General features: G+C 45.0%; 1 protein-coding gene across 1 annotated transcript in view; it reads right to left on the minus strand.

Annotated features, from left to right (window-relative positions):
• The window catches only part of Ints9 (integrator complex subunit 9), an 81684-nt gene that overhangs the window by 15203 nt on the left and 45194 nt on the right, over nt 1-21287 (minus strand). Inside the window, exons 7-10 of the mRNA XM_052191182.1 lie at nt 16974-17094; nt 16212-16346; nt 7929-8040; nt 4256-4436 (exon numbers count right to left, since the gene is read on the minus strand). Of these exons, the coding sequence (XP_052047142.1) occupies nt 4256-4436; nt 7929-8040; nt 16212-16346; nt 16974-17094 (549 nt within the window). The remainder of the gene's footprint in view (nt 1-4255; nt 4437-7928; nt 8041-16211; nt 16347-16973; nt 17095-21287) is intronic.

The following is a 21287-nucleotide window of genomic DNA, read 5'->3' on the forward strand; positions in this document are numbered from 1 at the left end:
GTACTTACTGTGTTCTGTGTGCTCTCTGTGTGCTCACTGTGTGCTCTCTGTGTGCTCTCTGTGTACTCACTGTGTGCTCTCTGTGTGCTCTCTGTGTGCTCACTGTGTGCTCTCTGTGTGCTCTCTGTGAGCTCTGTGTGCTCTCTGTGAGCTGTGTGCTCTCTGTGTGCTCACTGTGTGCTCTCTGTGAGCTCTCTGTGAGCTCTCTGTGTGCTCACTGTGTGCTCTCTGTGTGCTCTCTGTGTGCTCACTGTGTGCTCTGTGTGCTCTCTGTGTGCCCACTGTGTGGTCCCTGTGTGCTCACTGTATGCTCTCCGTGAGCTCTCTGTGTGTTCTCTGTGTGCTCTCTGTGTGCCCTCTGTGTGCTCTCTGTGAGCTCTCTGTGTGTTCTCTGTGTGCTCTCTGTGTGCCCTCTGTGAGCTCTCTGTGTGCTCTCTGTGTGCTCTCTGTGTGCCCTCTGTGTGCTCTCTGTGTACTCACTGTGTGCTCTCTGTGTGCTCACTGTGTGCTCTCTGTGTACTCACTGTGTGCTCACTGTGTGCTCACTGTGTGCTCTGTGTACTTACTGTGTTCTGTGTGCTCTCTGTGTGCTCACTGTGTGCTCTCTGTGTACTCACTGTGTGCTCACTGTGTGCTCTCTGTGAGCTCTGTGTACTTACTGTGTTCTGTGTGCTCTCTGTGTGCTCACTGTGTGCTCTCTGTGTGCTCCCTGTGTGCTCTCTGTGAGCTCTGTGTGCTCTCTGTGAGCTGTGTGTTCTCTGTGTGCTCTCTGTGTGCTCTCTGTGTACTCACTGTGTGCTCTCTGTGTGCTCACTGTGTGCTCACTGTGTGCTCTGTGAGCTCTGTGTACTTACTGTGTTCTGTGTGCTCTCTGTGTGCTCACTGTGTGCTCTCTGTGTGCTCTCTGTGTACTCACTGTGTGCTCTCTGTGTGCTCACTGTGTGCTCTCTGTGTGATCTCTGTGTACTTACTGTGTTCTGTATGCTCTCTGTGTGCTCTCTGTGTGCTCACTGTGTGCTCAACTGTGTGCTCTCCGTGTGCTCTCTGTGTGCTGTGTGCTGTGTGTTCTCTGTGTGCTCTCTGTGTACTCACTGTGTGCTCTCTGTGTGCTCACTGTGTGCTCTCTGTGTACTCACTGTGTGCTCACTGTGTGCTCACTGTGTGCTCTCTGTGAGCTCTGTGTACTTACTGTGTTCTGTGTGCTCTCTGTGTGCTCACTGTGTGCTCTCTGTGTGCTCTCTGTGTACTCACTGTGTGCTCTCTGTGTGCTCACTGTGTGCTCTCTGTGTACTCACTGTGTGCTCACTGTGTGCTCTCTGTGTGATCTCTGTGTGCTCACTGTGTGCTCTCTGTGTGCTCTCTGTGTGCTCACTGTGCTCACTGTGTGCTCTCTGTGTGCTCTCTGTGTGCTCACTGTGCTCACTGTGTGCTCTCCGTGTGCTCAACTGTGTGCTCACTGTGTGCTCTCTGTGTGATCTCTGTGTGCTCTCTGTGAGCTCTGTGTACTTACTGTGTTCTGTGTGCTCTCTGTGTGCTCACTGTGTGCTCACTGTGTGCTCTCTGTGTGCTCAACTGTGTGCTCACTGTGTGCTCTCCGTGTGCTCTCTGTGTGCTGTGTGCTCTCTGTGTGCTCACTGTGTGCTCACTGTGTGCTCTCTGTGAGCTCTGTGTACTCACTGTGTTCTGTGTGCTCTCTGTGTACTCACTGTGTGTTCTCTGTGTGATCTCTGTGTGCTCACTGTGTGCTCTCTGTGAGCTCTGTGTACTTACTGTGTTCTGTGTGCTCTCTGTGTGCTCACTGTGTGCTCTCCGTGTGCTCTCTGTGTGCTCTCTGTGTGCTCACTGTGTGCTCTCTGTGAGCTCTGTGTACTCACTGTGTTCTGTGTGCTCTCTGTGTACTCACTGTGTGCTCTCTGTGTGATCTCTGTGTGCTCACTGTGTGCTCACTGTGTGCTCTCTGTGAGCTCTGTGTACTTACTGTGTTCTGTGTGCTCTCTGTGTGCTCACTGTGTGCTCTCTGTGTGCTCAACTGTGTGCTCACTGTGTGCTCTCTGTGTGCTCACTGTGTGCTCTCTGTGTGCTCACTGTGCTCACTGTGTGCTCACTGTGTGCTCTCCGTGTGCTCAACTGTGTGCTCACTGTGTGCTCTCTGTGTGATCTCTGTGTATTCTCTGTGAGCTCTGTGTACTTACTGTGTTCTGTGTGCTCACTGTGTGCTCTCTGTGTGCTCAACTGTGTGCTCACTGTGTGCTCTCCGTGTGCTCTCTGTGTGCTGTGTGCTCTCTGTGTGCTCACTGTGTGCTCTCTGTGAGCTCTGTGTACTCACTGTGTTCTGTGTGCTCTCTGTGTACTCACTGTGTGTTCTCTGTGTGATCTCTGTGTGCTCACTGTGTGCTCTCTGTGAGCTCTGTGTACTTACTGTGTTCTGTGTGCTCTCTGTGTGCTCTCTGTGTGCTCACTGTGTGCTCTCCGTGTGCTCTCTGTGTGCTCTCTGTGTGCTCACTGTGTGCTCTCTGTGAGCTCTGTGTACTCACTGTGTTCTGTGTGCTCTCTGTGTGATCTCTGTGTGCTCACTGTGTGCTCTCTGTGAGCTCTGTGTACTTACTGTGTTCTGTGTGCTCTCTGTGTGCTCTCTGTGTGCTCTCTGTGTGCTGTGTGCTCACTGTGTGCTCACTGTGTGCTCTCTGTGAGCTCACTGTGTGCTCTCTGTGAGCTCTGTGTACTCACTGTGTTCTGTGTGCTCTCTGTGTGCTCTCCATGTGCTCTCTGTGTGCTCATTGTGTGCTCTCTGTGTGCTCACTGTGTGCTCTCTGTGTGCTCTCTGTGTGCTCTCCGTGTGCTCTGTGTGCTCACTGTATGCTCACTGTGAGCTCTCTGTGTGCTCTCTGTGTTCTCACTGTGTGCTCTCTGTGTTCTCACTGTGTGCTCTCTGTGTGCTCACTGTGTGCTCTCTGTTTGCTCTTTTTTTTTGAGACAAGGTATAGGCTGTAATAGTCTGGCCTTGAACCTGTTTTCCTTTTGCCTCAGCTTCCCAAGTGCTGGGAAAGCAAGTATTTTCTGCTCTTCACAAAGCTTCATAATGGTTTAATGGTTTAATATAATGTTTTCTGTGACACTGCTCTGCACTAATGAGCTGCAATTCCTTTATGAAAACAAAACCAGAATTTAAAATTAAGTGAAACTTGGCAAGGTAATGTTTAAAGATGTTAACTACTCAACACGATTTCTATGTTGGTGGTGGTGTGGGCTCCAGGTCTCTATTATTTTCTGTAATTTTTTTCTACGTAAACATGGGTTGCCCACTTATGAACTAACACACACCTGTAAAACAAAACCACAGAAAGACCCCGCAGCACTCTCATCCCTGTGCTGGGTGACGGCCATAGTGGTAGGCACAGACCTGAAAGGCGGGGCACTGTCGACTCAGCCTACAGGGCTGGACCCAGGAGCGTGCTACAGTATATTTATTGGCAGTGTGAATGAAAACAAATTTCTAATATGTTAATCTAATCTGCAAATAATGCTTAGGGTATCCTATGTGGGGAGGACACTGGTGTGTGAGGATAAAAACGAGTGAGGACTAAAGACAAGGAGCAGAGCACTGACCACTCCACTGACCAAGAGGAGCAGAGTCAACTCAGGGAGATGCCCACAATTCAATGGGAAGAAAAACCCACACACCAAAACCAGGAGTGGGGGAGGGGCATAACAATGGGATATCTTATAACAGGGCAATGTAAAAATTCCATTTTTAGTGAGGAACTTAATAAATGCTGTGTCCATTTGGTCACCATACTACTAAAACTGATTGGACATATTCTATTCTGTGTCGCATGGCTCCTGAGAACTTAAAAATAACAACTACCTCCACTTCCCTCTTTTTGACCAGGGGAGTTAGACTCAAAGTTCTCAGACATGGTCAGAGTTTAGTAACTTATGTCTAAGTGTCTGTCCTAAGAATTGGTCAGCTTCTTGGTATATTAAAAGGAATCTTTGATAAACGGGCTATGGAAATAAAAATCTAGCTTTTCTTGTCAGATATAGTTAATTACAACATTATGAGCCTGAGGCTTTCCTATCCTTTCTTGGTACCTATGCATCTAAATACTAGCAATGTATGGGATTTAACTTTCAGTAGTCCACACACATGTGCATTCATGAAGTCCCAAGTACTCTTACGAAGTCACAATTATTTTCATTTTTACCAACTGAACACACTTAAGCAGAACTCAGAGAAAGGATTCTACAGACTTACCACTCAGCAAAAATCTGGGAGAATTCAAGTGAACTGTTGGCCACTGGGGAGATGAAGTAGAAGGGGATGTTGGAGAGGCCGGCGGAGTCAATGTATTGATACAAGCACTCCAGGAGGTCATAGATCACCCCTGAAGGGTAGCAGGGGACCAACACATTTCCTCCATTCCGAATTGTCAGAGCTAGAAAAATTGAGGAGAGAAAAGACAATACCAAAAGAACAATGTTAGAAAGGACAAATACAACCTTTAAAATGACAATTACATTTCTTCTATTTTCCTGTCAGGAGCCATAAGGGGACACTTAGCTAATTACTAGCACGTGGTCATCCTGAAATGGCCTGCTTCGGATTATTCCTAAAATTATATCTGTGATTATTAAGCTCTTTTATAGTGGGACTGCTATTAGGTCCTTTTCTGATACCCAAAACTGCAAAGAGAATTCTACCAGTCTCCCAAGTGTTACAAGTTAATTACTCTTAGATGGCAACCAGACTTTCCCCTACTCAGAGCACATTCCAAGAGGTTGTAAAACAATTAACCAAAGGTCAAATAAAAGGAACTAGGATTTATTACAGGTGCTAGGACAGATGATAAAATATTGACTGGGTTTATCTATACAAAACTTCACTAATAATTTAGTTTCGGATTTAAACCTTAAGTGAACCTGTGGAAGCTGAGACAGGTGATGGGTGCTTAGCTAGATAATTACTCCTAATGGATATGCATGTAAACATTCTCTGCTGCAAACTTCTATTTCAATTTATGATTTGAATTTTTGTGTGAACTTGTAATGAACTTTGTAACATGTGATCATGTATTCTGGAAGATGTTTAAGGGCTGAAGACAAAGAGAAGAGTGAGAACTGAGGATCTTAGGTGAGAGGAACGGAGGTGAGAAGAACTGAGCTGTGAGAGGAACTGAACTGAGGAGAAGTTTTTAGTCAGAAGAGAACAAGATTAGAAGGATAATGCAGAGTGGAATAACTTAGGCACTGCAGGTAACACAAAAACTATGAGAGCAATGTGCAGAATGCAGAGGGAAAGAGGAAAGAGAAGACGCTGCAGAGAGGAGGAGCAGGCCGGCTGCTCCTTACTATGGGACAGAGCAGGTCCCATGGTAAGGACAAGGCAGGCTTAGTCTTATTAAAAGGAACAAAGTTTTTTTTTTCTCTTATGAACATGGTTTTAATTCATTTAGCATTAAAAGGGTGGAAGTGTTTTCTTCCTCTCTGCATATGGAAGTATGGATGTGTGTGTAAGTAATCCCAAGTGCTGGGATTAAATGCGTGCACCACCACTGCCCGGCAACCCTGCTATTCTCACTGTGTTCTCCATCCCCCCTCCACACACAAAGCCTTCCTGCCTCAGCCTGTTCTTAGGACACACATACCTTACAATTGTAATTGTCTATTCTTCTGTAGAGAAGTACACATTGGCAATGTAGGGTTGAAGGCTGATGTTCTCTCCACTGTCAAACTTAAACCTCTGGTAGGTTTGAATGTCTCCAGTGAACCTGAGCTTCAGGCAACTCCTTCTCTCTAAATCCTATTTCAAAATTTCAGGATGTCTCTCTCAGCCTCTTATTGTGGCTGAGTGATTCAAATGGAAACAATCTGTCTCCTTTACGTCCTTTTCGTCACATTTTCTCACACTAGCATTTGTCTATAAGAAATGATCTAGTATCTGTAACACAGCCAGTCATGGAATATGGTCATAACCACATTATGGGCTGTAATGGGTTAAAAGTATGAATGGTTGAAAAACTGTAAAGTCAAGTTGGCTTTTGCTGCATTTACAAAACAACAGAAGCAGGTGGTTTGGGAGGGTCTGAAGTCTGGTGTCAAGTTTGGATTTTTATAGGATGATCTTGGTGATCTTGAGGAGAGTGATTAGTGGACCCCCATCTGATATAGTGTGTTAGATGTTGGGTTTTCCCTAAACCTAAAGTTTCTTGAGTTAGTGATTCTAGATTATTAACAAATACACAAAACTCCGGTTCTATCTGAGACCAGTCTGACAACTTATCTACAGTAAGAATAAATTACCTTTGCCTTTACAGCAGCAGAGTGAAAAGAGCCAGGCTCAAGGGATTTCAAAGGACAAGCCTTCCCTGCAAACAGAAGATAGCCACTTTTCCTGGAGCCAGAGTAATACCACTTAAGGTCGCTGGGAGGTGAGGGTCAGCCCTTACCCCGCTTGGGTAGCTAGCTCAGACTTAATGTTCTGCGGCCCCTGCCCCACAGAGTTTATATGTGGCAGCCAGATGGCCGATATGATGATGTTCTGAAGCAGGGACTTGAGGAGGGAGGTAATCACGTTTAGATTAGGTCATGGAGGCAGAGACCCCATGATGAGAATAGTGTCTCTGTAAGTGGAGACACTTGACCTTTGCTCCATGTGAAGATGCAGAAAAAGGGTGGCCACCTGGGCCTCACTCAGAGTTCCCAATCTCCAGACTGTGAGACAAATGCTCACTGTCTAAGCCACTGTTAGTCCAAAGGAAAGTCCAATTTTCCAAACTCCAAAATGCATATACCCAGAAATGAGCTCAACTTGGACTACAGCAAGATTTCTGGTGGTTAGATAAAAGCCAGCCTTCCTCAGAAACTTGTGAAACAGGTTCCCATCTACCTCAGAGTCATTTCTTTTACTTTGGCAGAAGGGCCAAGGCGGTTACCCATGGCACCGCCTATTAGCATAGCAAAGCTCACGCAGGCCTCAGCATCATGAGTACCTCGTAGACATTTCGGAGTCCATTCAAGCTCCTAGCCCTTCTCAAACTCCTCCAGATACACACTCTCCTTAAATTCTGCTCCCATCCCCCACCCTCCTACCCCCCCCCCCCAAACATACACTTTTGGGCTTGGCTCTGTTCTGTTCCCGATTCTCTTACTATATCTTCTCTGCGCTGTCTCCTGCTATTCTCTCCTCTCTCGTAGCCACTTGTGCAAGGCCCCGCCTGCATGCCATGCTCAGCTACTTTCTCTCCTCTGGACTCTGCCTCCGCTGTTCATTCTCTTATATCTACAATAAAACTTCCCCCTTAACCAAACCATGGGGTGGTAATGTTGTTAGTTCATACACCAATGATGATATTTTGGTATAGCAGCCTGCACAAAGACAGCAGCTATCCTACTTTCTTAAAATAAGGACAGGATTGTGAGATTTCACTGACCATCTAATCTATAAGACAATAAATGTCTTCCAGGCAGAAAATATCCTAGAGGACTCTCAATTAAAATTTTCCCAAAAGAAGAAGAAATAGCAACAAAACATTAGTGGGAACAATACTATGTTTCTATCCTTTCACTGCTATGAATTTCAAGTGTGAGTCATTTCTATTCTAGTATTTGTAAAGCAGAGTGAGGGGGTGTGACTCTTCTGCTGTTACCTATGAGCACACATCCTGGCTAAACCTACCACAGTGAGGGGTTAACTAACATGGTCTGTGAGAGAATGCTTAGTATCTCTTGTAGAAACTGCTAACAATTCTGATGCATGTCTGTACAACTCCTAGCCTACCTTTAGACTTACATTCCTTAAGAACAGCTCTTGTGTACAACAATTCATTCTGAGGTGGAAATAAATGGGAACAGGAAGGCTTCAAAGAGACACCAGAGGGCAGGACTCAAATGAGAAATGTACCCAAGTCTAGCATGGAGTGGTCCCTTACCGAGGTTGCTGCAGAACTCGCCCACCATGCCATCTGGGTTTGCAGTAGGGATCTGTGTCAGCCCTGTGAGAATCAGAACATCACTGTTTTTGAGAGAAGCTTGGTCCATGGGCTGAAAGACAAAAGAAAGCTCTGATTAGAACTATGAACAGTGGAGGGACCAGGGCAAATGCTGCTTTGCTGTGTCTAGTCCAGCAGCAAGTTCTCCCAAGGGAGCAAGAGTTCTACCATGACGGGCTCGCCGGCCACAGCATACTCAGCTGTGCAGAATGATATTTAAGAGCACCGTTTCCCTAACTCCACGTGTTTTCCGTCACAACTAAGGCTTCCTATTTCTACAGTGCTCCCCTCTTCAGAATGCCGTGCACATGTTTGCAAACTTCAGTGCGGATCAACCTAGAGGGTGTGTAAGACAGAGCTGCTGAGCTCACTTCCTTAGTTTCTGGTTCATTCCAGTGTAGGGCCTGAGAGTCTGCATTTCTAGCAAGTTCCTAGGGAATGCTCCCGAGGCTTGCCTGGGAATTACATCTGAACTAAGGGGCTGCCTTCTCAGAATAGTTGTGAAGCAATGCAGAGAAGCACATGCTACGGAAAGACAGAGGCAGGATGATTCGCCTGTGTATCAAGGGTAGAGGAACCAGAGGAACACTGAGTTAGAAGCTTACTCCTCTCCCCAGTTCCACAAGGAGCCTCATAATGTGAGCAAGCTTTGAGCCAAGTTTCCTATGAGACGGGACAGACCTGACCTACATCCTTTAGTTGAGTTTCATTGAGTCTTAGAGGCTCACACGCTCTCTCTGCTGGTAAACTGTGAACCCCACTGTCACATGGCAATGAGTTTTTTAAACTGTTGGATTTAAACTGTGACTATTTCCACAGCACTTAAAAACGGTCTGCTTTTCTGCATCAACTAGGATTTGGTTGGAAGCAAAGCTGCAAGAACTGAGAGGCCGAAGTGTTCACAAATGTTTTCTTCTTGTGCCTCTCTGTCCTGAAAAGCCCTGGGCCACATGCTTTATGAAGAAGTCTCAGTCCTCCTTTCCATGCCACAGCATTCTCCCCAACAGAGGAAGCACACCCAAACAGAGCAAGCAGCCCAGCAAAGCTTCAAATCTAGATAGTCACCTTTGAGTATCTGTGAGTATGGAAGTATGGAGGCGCTGGCTTCACTATTTTGTTAAATAACAAGGTGTGGTCCTGTTATAAACTGCTTTATAACTGCGAAGAAACTTCTTTAACTGGGCACAGAGGGCTCAGTATGGAGCAGGCAGTGTGTGACTGGCTTGTTTCCTCTCCTCAGATATTTACTAATGTGTCTAGCAGCCCTTTCCCTCCCTGGGCGGAACGCCTCAGGTCCATACTATGTACCACTGTTTCCACAAAAGGAAGTATGTGTTGGTGGGGCACAGTGGTTTTTAAAGTAGCTATGCAATAAGCCTTGGACTGTTTCCTGTGCACACAGAAGGAAACTGAACTGGTGACAAAGGGGACCCAGCAGTGCAGTAAGTGGCATATTTGACTTAAGACAGCATCAGTTTTATATATACATTAGACTATACTGAGATGGAGGTATACCACAGAGGGCCCCCAAATTCCCTGAAAAGGTGTATGTGATTCTGCATGCCTTTGCAGATTTAACTGGGTGGTCAGGAAGGGTCATGACCCCTAAAAGTGTAAAAATGATTGATCCAGAAGAAAACACAATGGGGACAAAAACCATGCTCAAAGGACACTATCTCTGAGCCTCAGTCATTAATACCATCTTTTGAAAATTAAAAACCCACAAACAAATGACGGGCAGTGCTCTGGTGTGGGTCCCACTGAGCTGGAACCATTACAAGATACTTGGCTTTCCGGTTTACAGATGTTTTTAATTTTAGCCCTGAGCAGAGTCAGCCTCATTGACTCCCAGGGCTCCAGTACAGATACAGGCTGAAAAGACTTTAGTGACACCTTCTAATCCCAGGTGACACTTCAAATGTCTGTGCTTCTCCAAGGCAATCTAGGCATTACTGGTGTCAGCAGCACTTGAGGAGTGATGGAAGGGGATAGTTTGTTTAAACACAAAAAGAAAAACTGATCTTTCTCAGCTCAATAATTAAAAGCACCTCGCTGATGGCTATAAACAGCTGGAGTGAAATGGTAAGGACTCTACACTAACGGGGCTGGAAAGATGGTCAGGGCTAAGAGCACCCGCTGCTCTTGAAGAGGACTGGAGTTCAGATCCCATAACCTACATGATGACTCAAAATCATCCATAACTCTAGTTCTAGGAGATCTGATAACCTCTTCTGACTTCTGCAGGTACAAGGCCCGCATGTGGCATGCAGACATACATACATGCAGGCAAAACATTTATATGCATAAAATAAAAACTAAAACAGCCAGGTGGTGGTGGTGCACGCTTGTAATCCCAGCACTCTGGGAGGCAGAGGCAGGCGGATTTCTGAGTTCAAGGCCAGCCTGGTCTACAGAGTGAATTCCAGGATAGCCAGGGCTGTACAGAGAAACCCTGTCTTGAAAAAAAGAAAACAAACAAACAAACAAACAAACAATAAAAGAAGCCAGCAGCCTGAAACAGGGATTTGCTTTTGGTCATAACAATACACTTATAGAAGACAATGAAGCTAAGAGGGCTGGGGGATTGCAGAACAAGACCCCGGAGGTGAGACACTGATTCCACTCTTGGATGTGAAACAGGATCCAGCCAGGTGCAAGCCAGTGTGAGTCTACAGTCTGAGATATACAGGAGAATGGCAGCCTGGCTGAGAGAAAGCGAGAATAGTCAGCAACAGTGTGTGTGTGGGGGGAACCCAAGGTCCTTTATAACAGTTAAAGCCCTACAAATGGAATGCTAAGGATTTATTGCCTAGGAAAGGAAGAAACACGTCCCCAGCCATAAACTACAGCTCTGCCCTTCAAAACCAATTCAAACCCCCTCTGATGAGCTCCCCATTCCCTAGCCCTGGACTCCTGGTGGACTTGTGGTCTTATAATAATGATGTCCGGCTGCACCGTGGAGGAAAGCTCTTCCTCTATCAGAACTTCTGTAAAGGTCACACCAGCAGCTTTTCTTCTCTTGCCTCTGTAGACACTCTACTGTTAAGGGGCGGGGCTAAGGGAATAGCTTTGATTCAAGAAGGAAATTAATATATAAACACACATAGGAATGCACTTAGGCAGCATACATTACTTTTGAGAGAAGGAAATACTCTGAGGAGAGACAGTGTCCATACAAATGAGTCAAACAATGGAGAAAGGCACACAGAGACAGCCAGCTGTGATCCTCTCCTGACTTCTGGGAGCCCAGTAGCTGAGCCAGAGGCATCAAAGACTCAGGGGCTTTACCTTAGCTTTCTTTTATAGTGTTTAGCTTCCCCTGTGGAACACCCACACCAGAGTACCAACAAACAGCAACAAAACTTTTGGGAAAATTCAGAAGAAGAAAACTGTCAACAATGCAAAATCGGGGCTGGAGAGATGGCTCAGAGGTTAAGAGCACTGACTGCTCTTCTAGAGATCCTGAGTTCAGTTCCCAGCAACCACATGGTGGCTCACAACCATCTGTAATGGGATCTGATGCCCTCTTCTGCTGTGCCTGAAGACAGCAGCAGTGTATTCACATACATGAAATAAATAAATCTTAAAAAAAATCAAACCAACCAACCAACCAAGTGACCACCTCAGATCTGAACAACAGCTTTAAGGGCTTTAAATTTACAATATTTTCTTTAGATTTATGGAAGTAATACACATTTATAAGAGCATGAATCAGACAAAGATATAAACTCTGGCTAGGTGCTTGCAAGACAGGAACTGATGAAGGGAACATGGCAGATACCCACATCATGTAACCCATTCAGTTATAACAACCAGTCTTGTCATGTGTAGCAAGAGAGATGTGACTAGGAACAAACTGGGAACAGTACATTAGGAAATTACCAGCTACAGAAATGCAGACAGCAAAGTGCTGCATGTTCTCTTTCATGTGCTGAAAGAAAAAACAAGATAGATAAGTAAATACTCTATACCGCCCCTCACACACAAACCAAAGAGGACGGTGATTATAAGGCACCAGGAAGAGGAGGTGTTGAGAATGAAGAAACAATAGCTGGCTATGATCAGTATGCACTGCACGCATGTGTGGAAATAGCATAGGAAAATACATTAGTATGTACAATTAATTGTGCTAACAGCAACAAAAACAAGAATAAAAAAAAAGTCCTGCCTAACCCAAGTCTATCCAGACAGAATGGACTCAAAACAAAACTGTAGTAACATCATTGGGCTATTTAAGGAACGAACATTATGACCTATTTAAGATGAACCACAAAGCACTGCACAACAAAACAAGACTTTCTCAGATTTTCAAAGACAAAATGGGTAAAGCAACAGAGTTAACTATCAGATATAAGGAAGGAAATAAAGGGCAGGATAAAGAACAAAAATTCATTAATAGTCTATAGGTCACGTGACTATCTCAGACTCAGTGAAAGCATCAAAAATGAAAAGAAAGTGCTTGATAAACATGTGTAAATCATGACGGAATGCATCAAGGGACCGCAGCAGCACCGTCTAAGGGGCTGTAAAAACATTCCCATTACAATTTGGCACATGACAAGGGCAGCAGCAGCCATCGCTCGTGCTGACAACCCGCCATGGAAGGTGCACTGCAGTTGGAGGCTGGGCACGGGGCCCGAGTGGCAGCGCCAGCAGAGCAGGCACGGAGAACACGTGCCCTTCCTTCTTGTTCAGGACACTCTCTGCTATGGTCCCAATTTTCTTCTCTCTTTCCAGCCATACTTACATGAGATTGTTTTTTTTTCCTTTCACAGTCTACTGGTAAATATTTTCCTGCAGATCGATCTCTGACCTCTGGGTTTTTATTTATATAATTAAAGAAAGTATGATGATTCTCCAGTTTGTTTCTAGACTTGCCGTCAATCCAGGTTCCGGTTGTATTTCTAGCTAATATTCTCTCTGTTGATAATGATAATCCATCATTATCAACAACCTTCTTTCTTTCACCTTGCCAACTCTTTGTCAAATGCATTATCCTATTATCTTTATCCTCAATGCTGTCCACTCACAGAATCTTTGACTTCATTTTTCCTTTTCTGAAGACAGTGGCCATCAATAAACTCTCTGCATTTTTAAAATCATATTGAAGTCTGTATTTAGTCTGTGAGCACGTGTGTGCACTTGTGGCCTAGTAAGAGGACAACCTGTGGGTCAGTTCTCTCCTCTCATCATATGGGTCCCAGGGACTGACCTCAGGTCACCAGGTTTGCAAACAGGCACCATTACCTGCTGAGCCATCTTGCTGGCCCAGCATAAAGACTTCTTGAACTAAAGCCTTGCCTATGTTCTCTTAAAGCCACCTCTCCGCTCCTGCTGCCTCTGGCTCAGGGAAAGGCCCCTTTCCCCATGTTCACAGATCACTGCACCAGCTTGTGTGGTGTTCCTCTGCTCAAGGGGCTCCAACCGGCAGACCAGAGGACAGAAGACTTTCGTGAAGTGTACCTTTAAGCCTGCCATTATAGCATATACTGAGGTATAAGCAACTCACAAGCAAACAGGTGTGTCTGTAACCCAGAAAGACCTTTTCAGAATAAGTACTGGGCCAGATACAGCCCCAGAGCCAGAGTGTCTTGGCTTCTACTGTAGAACATCATGCTTTGTTCCAACTAAAACTTCTCTATTCCCACTTATTCAATACAAACCCAACGATGTGGGTAAAGGAAAAAAAAATCTATTTCCCCCTTTGTTACAGACAGCACAGGTTAGCAACTAGAGATTAAAACCAGCCATTTGGGTATGTTGCTCATTATTCTCAAGACCTTGTTTTCCCTTTAAATTTATGGCCCTTAGAAGGGCAATTGACTGGAAATTACGTCAACAGTACTGTAAAGGTTTTGATCTAAGCAGGACAAATCAGAGCAGCTGGCAGCCAAGTTACCCTTCTGTCTTTTAGGGCAGAATACATCAAGAATGAAAGCAGCTGCCAATAAAAACTTTTGATTCAATGAGGCAGACAGTGATGACACTGATGGGATTTTGATCTCGGTAAGCGGGAAGGGCCCAGAGTTCTGCTAGCTACAGGAAAACACGGGAGACTTGTCTCCTCCAGACCCTGAGATAAAACTTGGTTGTGAAAGAATGCAGGAGCCAGGGTGGTGCTACATTTGTAATGATACCATTACAGTGTTCAAGGCCATCATATCAAGCTTAAAGCCACCCCGGAGAGCCTGCCCCGCCCCCACGGAAAACATGAATAAACACAGCAGACTGGCAGTAGCACCTGATATTTCAAACAGAACACAGAGGTTTTTTTTCCTATTTGAAAACAGAGCGTGCTAGCCAGCTTGAGTTAGCCATTCTATAAGGTGTGTGCATACGCATGTGTACACATACAAACAGATATGTTTAAGTCATACATTTATCAGTCACAAGCACAGCAAATACTTCTACAACATGGCAAGCGTCAATCCCATGAAGGGACAGAGCACAGGGACAAGGATTCCTATGTACCCCAGGAAAGCAATTTTGTGACACAACGAGGAGGCTGTGGTATGGACCAAAGCAGTCAGGGAAGGGGCGGGACTATGCAGAAGGGGCTGCGATCTGAGCCTAAACTTCACCTTCTGTTTTATTATGAAAACAGCAACAGCTTAAGGTTACGTTCATAAAGTAACAAATTTCAAAGATAAAATGTGACAAGGACTCCCACAAGTTATCTATATATTTAGCAACTGGCTACCTGATCTTGACCACTCTTCCTTTACAAATTCAAAAGAACCAGGGTATATAAAATAAAGAGTAAGTTCTCTTCAAATACCTGAGGATTAAATATTATATTCCTATCTATCTATCTATCTATCTATCTATCTATCTATCTATCTATCTATCTATCTATCTATCTCTCTATCTATAAAATCTTACTGTCAAGCATAACTGTAAGGCATGAATAACTTAAACCTCCTGATAGCAACCCCTCCACATTAAAATTCAACAGGAAGTGGTTGTAAGTTATTGTATGCCTTTAGGCCTAGAACTTGGGAGGCAGAGGAGGGTCAGTCTCTCAGTTGGAAGCCAGCCTGGTCTAGACAGTGAGTTCCAGGCCAGGCAGCCATATCTACATGTTAAGACCCTGTTTGAATAAAAGAAAACAAAACATACAACAGGCAGAGCTTGGGAGGTGGGTCCTGCAGCATAAGCATGAAGACCTGTGTTCAGATCCCTAGTACCCACTTAGAAAGCCGAGTCTGATGATGCACGCCTGTGACCTGTCTGAGCTGGGGTGGAGACAGACAGATCCTTGAATCTCATTGGCTAATCAGTCAAGCAAAATTGGTGTCCTCCAAGTTTGTGAGAGACCATATCTCAAGGAATCAGGGATGGATGGATCACGCAAAGACACCTGGCCTTGAACCTTGGTTTTTGTTGTTGTTGTTGGTTTTTTGGATTTGGTTTTTTCGAGACAGGGTTTCTTTGTATAGCCTTGGCTGTCCTGGAACTCACTCTGTAGACCAGGCTGGCCCCAAACTCAGAAATCCACCTGCCTCCCAGAGTGCTGGGATTATAGGCGTGCGCCACCACTGCCCAGCTGACCCTTGTTTTTATACACATGTACACATATACCCATGCTAACAAGTACACACACACACACACACACACACACACACACACACACACACACACACGAATGAATAAAAAGATCCAATCAGAACTCATTCCGATCGAGTAAGGTATGTGTGGTGACATGTTCCCTGGCTGTGCAAAACTCTGCAGTCACACAGGCTTTCTCTGCTCCTCAACAAAGCCCTGCATGTTCTGCTCTGGGGACCCCAGGAGCCGTCTCGACAGGCTTTGCCTCACAGGTGTACTTGGCGCTTTAATCTGGGTTTCAAGTGGCCTGTCCAATCTCAACTGTCTCCATTCCTCTATAACCAAAGTGGCTGCACTGCCTGCCCTCGGGATTTCTATCTCAGCCTGAGCCACACAGCTCTACTCATCTTTGTTCTGGTTACTCACAACTGAAGACAAGATTCTCAGCCCTGACACACATCAGAATTCCTTCTGAAGCACAACAGAATTCTTTCTGAAGAAAGAAGATCCTAAACATGGGGACTTAAAGAGTCTAACTCTCCTAGAGTTATCTAAGATCTAGAGTATCATAAAAGATTATGAAGGTTTGAAAACTATTCATTGTACAGCACTAGAGACATTCTGAATCTGAATTAAATATACAAATAGGTTGGTGGTGATTAAAAGATAATTTACCTGAGGGTGTGTGGTAAGCAAGGAGGATCCGGAGACATAAGATACTTTCTCATAATGTGACTGGATAATCCAGTTGGAGCTTCCAAGGGCATAGCCAGAGCTCAGAGGGGTCACCTGGACAGCACCAAATAGCTCCTGAAAGAACCACACCGAGAACATGCCAGCTGTCAGCAAACCAAGTCGGCTTAAAGGGGAAAGCAACACAAATGTCCTGATTTAAAGCAAACTGGAAACAGACGGAAATGATGGCGGCTATGCGGTAACGGAAGCAGCCCTGCAGTCGGCCACCTCAGCTCCTTCTCACACTCTGTCACCAGGCACAGGGGCCCAGGCATTAAAAGGCAAGTTAGGAAACAGCCGAGACTCAAAGACCAGTTTTCCCTTTCCACCTTAGGCTAGGGTCCGGTTCTGGGCGGCCTCAGCTTTAGGTCAACAGCAGCAGGAATCCTCATCATCAGACCAGCTCTCAAGTCCCCCTCTAAACCGCTCCTCTGTTTCCAACTGCCATCATCTCAGATGGGTAAACTTGTTTCTCAGGTGGAAGAGATGCCTTTCTCCAGACTCACCAGCTGACCAACCCAGTTCTAGGGGTGCCAAGAAATGGGGGTGATGAAGGAGTAGCACTGAAAAGCTTGGAGGGTGGCGAATCCGCTGGCATTCTTTCCTTGGAGTTTGCATGAAGGTGACGGGGTGGCTTGGAAAGAGAGCTACAAGGATCCCCCAGGGACTCAGCAAACTGACAGCACTCAGGGAAGCACTCACGATTTTCTGGGAATATCCCACCAGCTGGATTTTGCTGAGGGCCGAGTTCACCTCCTGCATTGTGTAGCATCGTCTCCAGGTTGACACTTCCACTGCATCCTTGAGAGGAGAAGGCAGCAGCCTGCAAACACACCACAATGCCAATCACTAGGTGAGTGTGCCATCAGTTAACAGAGATTTCTAGTAAGCTGACCATTTTACTTAAGTTGGGCAATTTATTGGCATAGGACTGTTCATGGATTCTTTAATAATCATTATATAAGGCCAGTATTGTTGTCTCTTTCTGATTCTAATAATTTGAGGCTTTCCTTTTTTTTTTTTTTTTTTTTTTTTTTGTCAATCCAAGATAAGATTGTCAATTTTATTGATGAAGAAAAAAGTGTGTGTGTAGTGAGTGGCTCAGTGGGTAATAGTACTTGCTGAACAAGCTTAACAACCTGAATTCAATCCCTGAAATCTATGTAAAAAGCTGGATGGGGTGGTAGCATTCGTAATCTCAGGACTCTTACCGTGAGATGGGAAAGGAGACAGGAGGATGGGCAGGAAGCTTAAGGGTCAGCTAGCCGGGAGTGTGGAACGCAGTGGGAGAAAAGTGAGAGACCCCTGACCTCCCAAAGTTGTCCTCTGACCGCTTGGGCACCATACTATGCACAGAGCTACACTTTCAGATGTATACATGAAAATACACACACACACACACACACACACACACACACAATTTTAAATCTTTTTGATTTTGTTGATTGTTTTCCTAGTATGTTTACATTTCCATTATATTTAACCAGGATACAGGTCTGATTTTTAAAATCTATACTGCTAATCCCTACAGTCCAACTGGACTGTCCAGTTATTCACCTTTGTTTTTTTCTTTCCATTTTTGGCTCTTAAAAGCAAGGTTTCCTGTGTAGTTCCAGCTGTCTTCAAACTCAGAGATCCGTCTGCCTCTGCCTGCAAGTGTGGGATTAAAGGCGTGCACCACCACTGCCTGGCTTCACATTTATTTTTATTACTGATAAAGTTAAACTATATCTTCCAATTTGATTTCTGCTGTTTGTCTTACCTTTTCTTTGTTTCTATCTTTCCATTACTACTTTATTCTGGGCTAGTTTCTGATGTAGCTTTTAAATTTCTTTTTCATTATTTTTAAAGTTATTTTATTAACAGTGTTTGAAGGTTTACATATTGTGAGAGAAAAACAGAACAATAGACCGTGCAGGTTAAGGTTCTGTTTGTAGCGAAGACAGTTAAAAATAAGTTCCCTTTGTCCTGTGCAGGTTGAAATTTCGCTTTATAGTTAAAGAATAAGTTCCTGTGTTAAATCCTTGCAAGTTAAAGTTTCTATCTGTAATTAAGAGTAAGTTCCTGTTCCTTAGAGCTAGGTAAACTACAAAACACGGTTTTTACTGCACATTAACCTCGGGACCCCATTCCAGATTCCCTTCCCTTTGTTCCTTCCCAGTTCTTTCCCTTCCATTGCACCATTCTAACAATGGAAACAGCCAACCCTCTCCGAGAACACTTTATCTCTCTGATAAAAGGGAGCTCAAGAGGAAGGCAGGGGCTGCTCTCTAAAATCCTGACTTAGGGAAAGGCTGGGCAGTCCCAGGTGTACCCAAAATACTGCTATCTTCAATTGGACAATCATTCAGTCTTTCTTTTTGAAAATTTCAAGCTCAATAATATATACTTAAAATGATTTATTTCATTCTATTTTTCATCTGAATGTGTGAACAACTGATTGTAGGTGCATCATGTGAGTAGGTGATACCAAGATGACTAGGAGGGGGAGCCAGATCCCTGAAAGTGGAGTTTAGGTAGCTATGCTCTGCAGTGTGGAGGCGGGGAACCAAACCCAGGCCCTGTCCAAGAGCTTCAGGTTCTTTTAACCACCGAGCTGTCTCTCCAGCCCTTAATCATATACACACTCTAACACACACATTTCTACTTGAACTATATCCATTTGGGTTTTCCCCCCCACAGTGCTAGGATTCTCAGGCCCTTGCACATTGTGGATCATGCTCTGCCCCTGAGCTATATTCCAGACCAGGCATTTCTACCTAAGATCTCACATTCTCTTTCCTAGTAAGAAAAGATAAATAAAATAAAACTTTACCAGTGGGGCTTAAAAAAAAGTGAGTGAGTTGAACACTGGTTAGGCTAGGCATAAAGAGGAATAAGCTATGGCCTGTGGGCCTTTTAACACCACCATCAAAAACATCCCTTGATGAAAAAATATTGTTTAGAAATATACACAAGGAATTATCTAAAAGACTAATCTGTGTGAGCCTGAGTTAATTAATTAATCTAAGTTAATGCACTCCTGGTGAATTGAATGTGTGCATTAGGCTCTGTTTTCTTCCAAAACACACCAAGCAGCAGAGCGTTTCATATTCTCTCACACACACATACACACAAAAACACGCACAGAACACACCTACCCACCCACCTACCCACCCACCCATCTACCCTCATCTGTGCTCTCAAAGTTCTCCCTATGCTTAGGGCAAAACTCAAGGCTCTTAGTCATATTCTACCTAGATTTCTACGAGAGGTACTACGCGATGATGGAAAGATGGGAGTGACATCCAGACATCATGCCTGGATTTCAACCTAAATGTGCCACAATGACAGGAACCACGGCCAGGTAGCACACACATTGCCCCTCAACCCGGAGTGAGGCTCTGAGGAGTGGAAGTGGCTCTGAACTCTCTCTCCAGGGTCTTGCGAAAGAAGCCAAGCTACTACCTCTCCTTAGCTCCTCCTTGAAATCCCCACCACCAGGGTCCAGTGCTTGGGCCTCCCTTGGCCACCTTCCAGACTTCTCCCTTGGGCTGCATGGGAGCCACACTCCTTGACTGCAAGCCAGAGCTGGAAGGTTATAGTGGGCGTGGCTAGAAGAGCAGAGTGCAGCCCAAGGTGCTTCTTTCAGGTGAGTGTGCTATATATGGCTCTCCTGCAACTGGCTTGTCTAGGAGACTAAGAAGTCACACACAAGGCAAGACCCACAGCTACTTTCCCTGTGTGTGTCTCTTTACCCACTTGATACCTGGCACTTCCACCATCTGGAAGCAGCATGAGCTTTCTTTCCTGCTAGGACTGAAGGCTGCAGCAGCTTTGTAAACACGGTTACTCTGCTGGAGATTACAGAGTCTATGTCAGTAGACAGTCAGAGACAGGGTCTGAATCTTAAGGGAACATCTCAAGCATGAGGATAGGAAGTATCTATTGTTTTGGTCTTTGGTAACCCAGGGTCCAATTTTAGAGAACATACTAGGGTCTTTTAAGTAGGAAAGCAAGCCACTAAAGTTGTTTAAAAGGCTTGTGAAAACTCAGACATATTTTTGGATAAGCTTACAATCAGCATCTAGAGAAACAACAGACAGCACTCTATACAGAAACCTCTCCACGTTTCTGACAACAGTTCAGCAGAACACTGAGATGAGGGAAGCAGGTTTGTTAAGCGTGCTGTTCCTTTTAGTTTGACTAATATATACTGAAATAGAAAGGCACCTTTTGCCTGATTCTGTCACATCACAGATGGAGTTAACTTCCTTCTCACCTTTGTATATGATGTACCTAGTACTGAATACAAACAACACAGACACGTGTACACACAAACACAGGCACACACCATGGCTATCCCTGGGAAGGAGAAAACCAGCAATCCTAAGTGCATCCTGTCTGAATCCACCTGCATTAGCAGGTGAGGTTAGAGGTCACTCTAACACAGAGTGAGGACCATAGAAAGCATCAAAGCTCAAGGGAACACAACTAGAAACCAAGCAGTCCAGTGCACTCTGGCTTCAGGTATGACTTCCTGGATTGGGGTTTTGTGGTAAGTCTCTTTAGATAGATAGGGCTCTTCATGACATCACTGTCCTGGATTTACCACACTGTATAGGCCCCTCCCTGAGCATGGACCACGTGTTTGCTTCTCATCAACAGAAAATGAAAAAAATGATGGGATTCTAAGACAGGCACTGCAGAATGCTTTCTTGAGAAACCAGCTGCCATGCGGTAAAAAGTTCACCTGATGGGCACGGGGGGGGGGGGGGGGGGGGGAAGGTCTTGAGGAGCCTTCGTTCAACATTACGTGAGCCTGGGAGTGATCCTTCCCAGCTGGACCTGAGTTTACCAGCAGAGATGCAGAAATGGAGAAGCTATAGTGTTGGGACCATGATGGTGTCACACATCTGAAGTCCTAGCAATTCAGGAGACTAAAGCAGAACTACTTGAGTCCTTGAGTTTGAGACTGGCCTGAGAAATGTAGTGAGATCCATTCCTCGATACACAAAGTGCTGGGTTTGTGTTCTA

This window comes from Apodemus sylvaticus, chromosome 8 (assembly GCF_947179515.1).
Source record: "Apodemus sylvaticus chromosome 8, mApoSyl1.1, whole genome shotgun sequence".
In the NCBI taxonomy this organism is placed as follows: Eukaryota; Metazoa; Chordata; class Mammalia; order Rodentia; family Muridae; genus Apodemus; species Apodemus sylvaticus.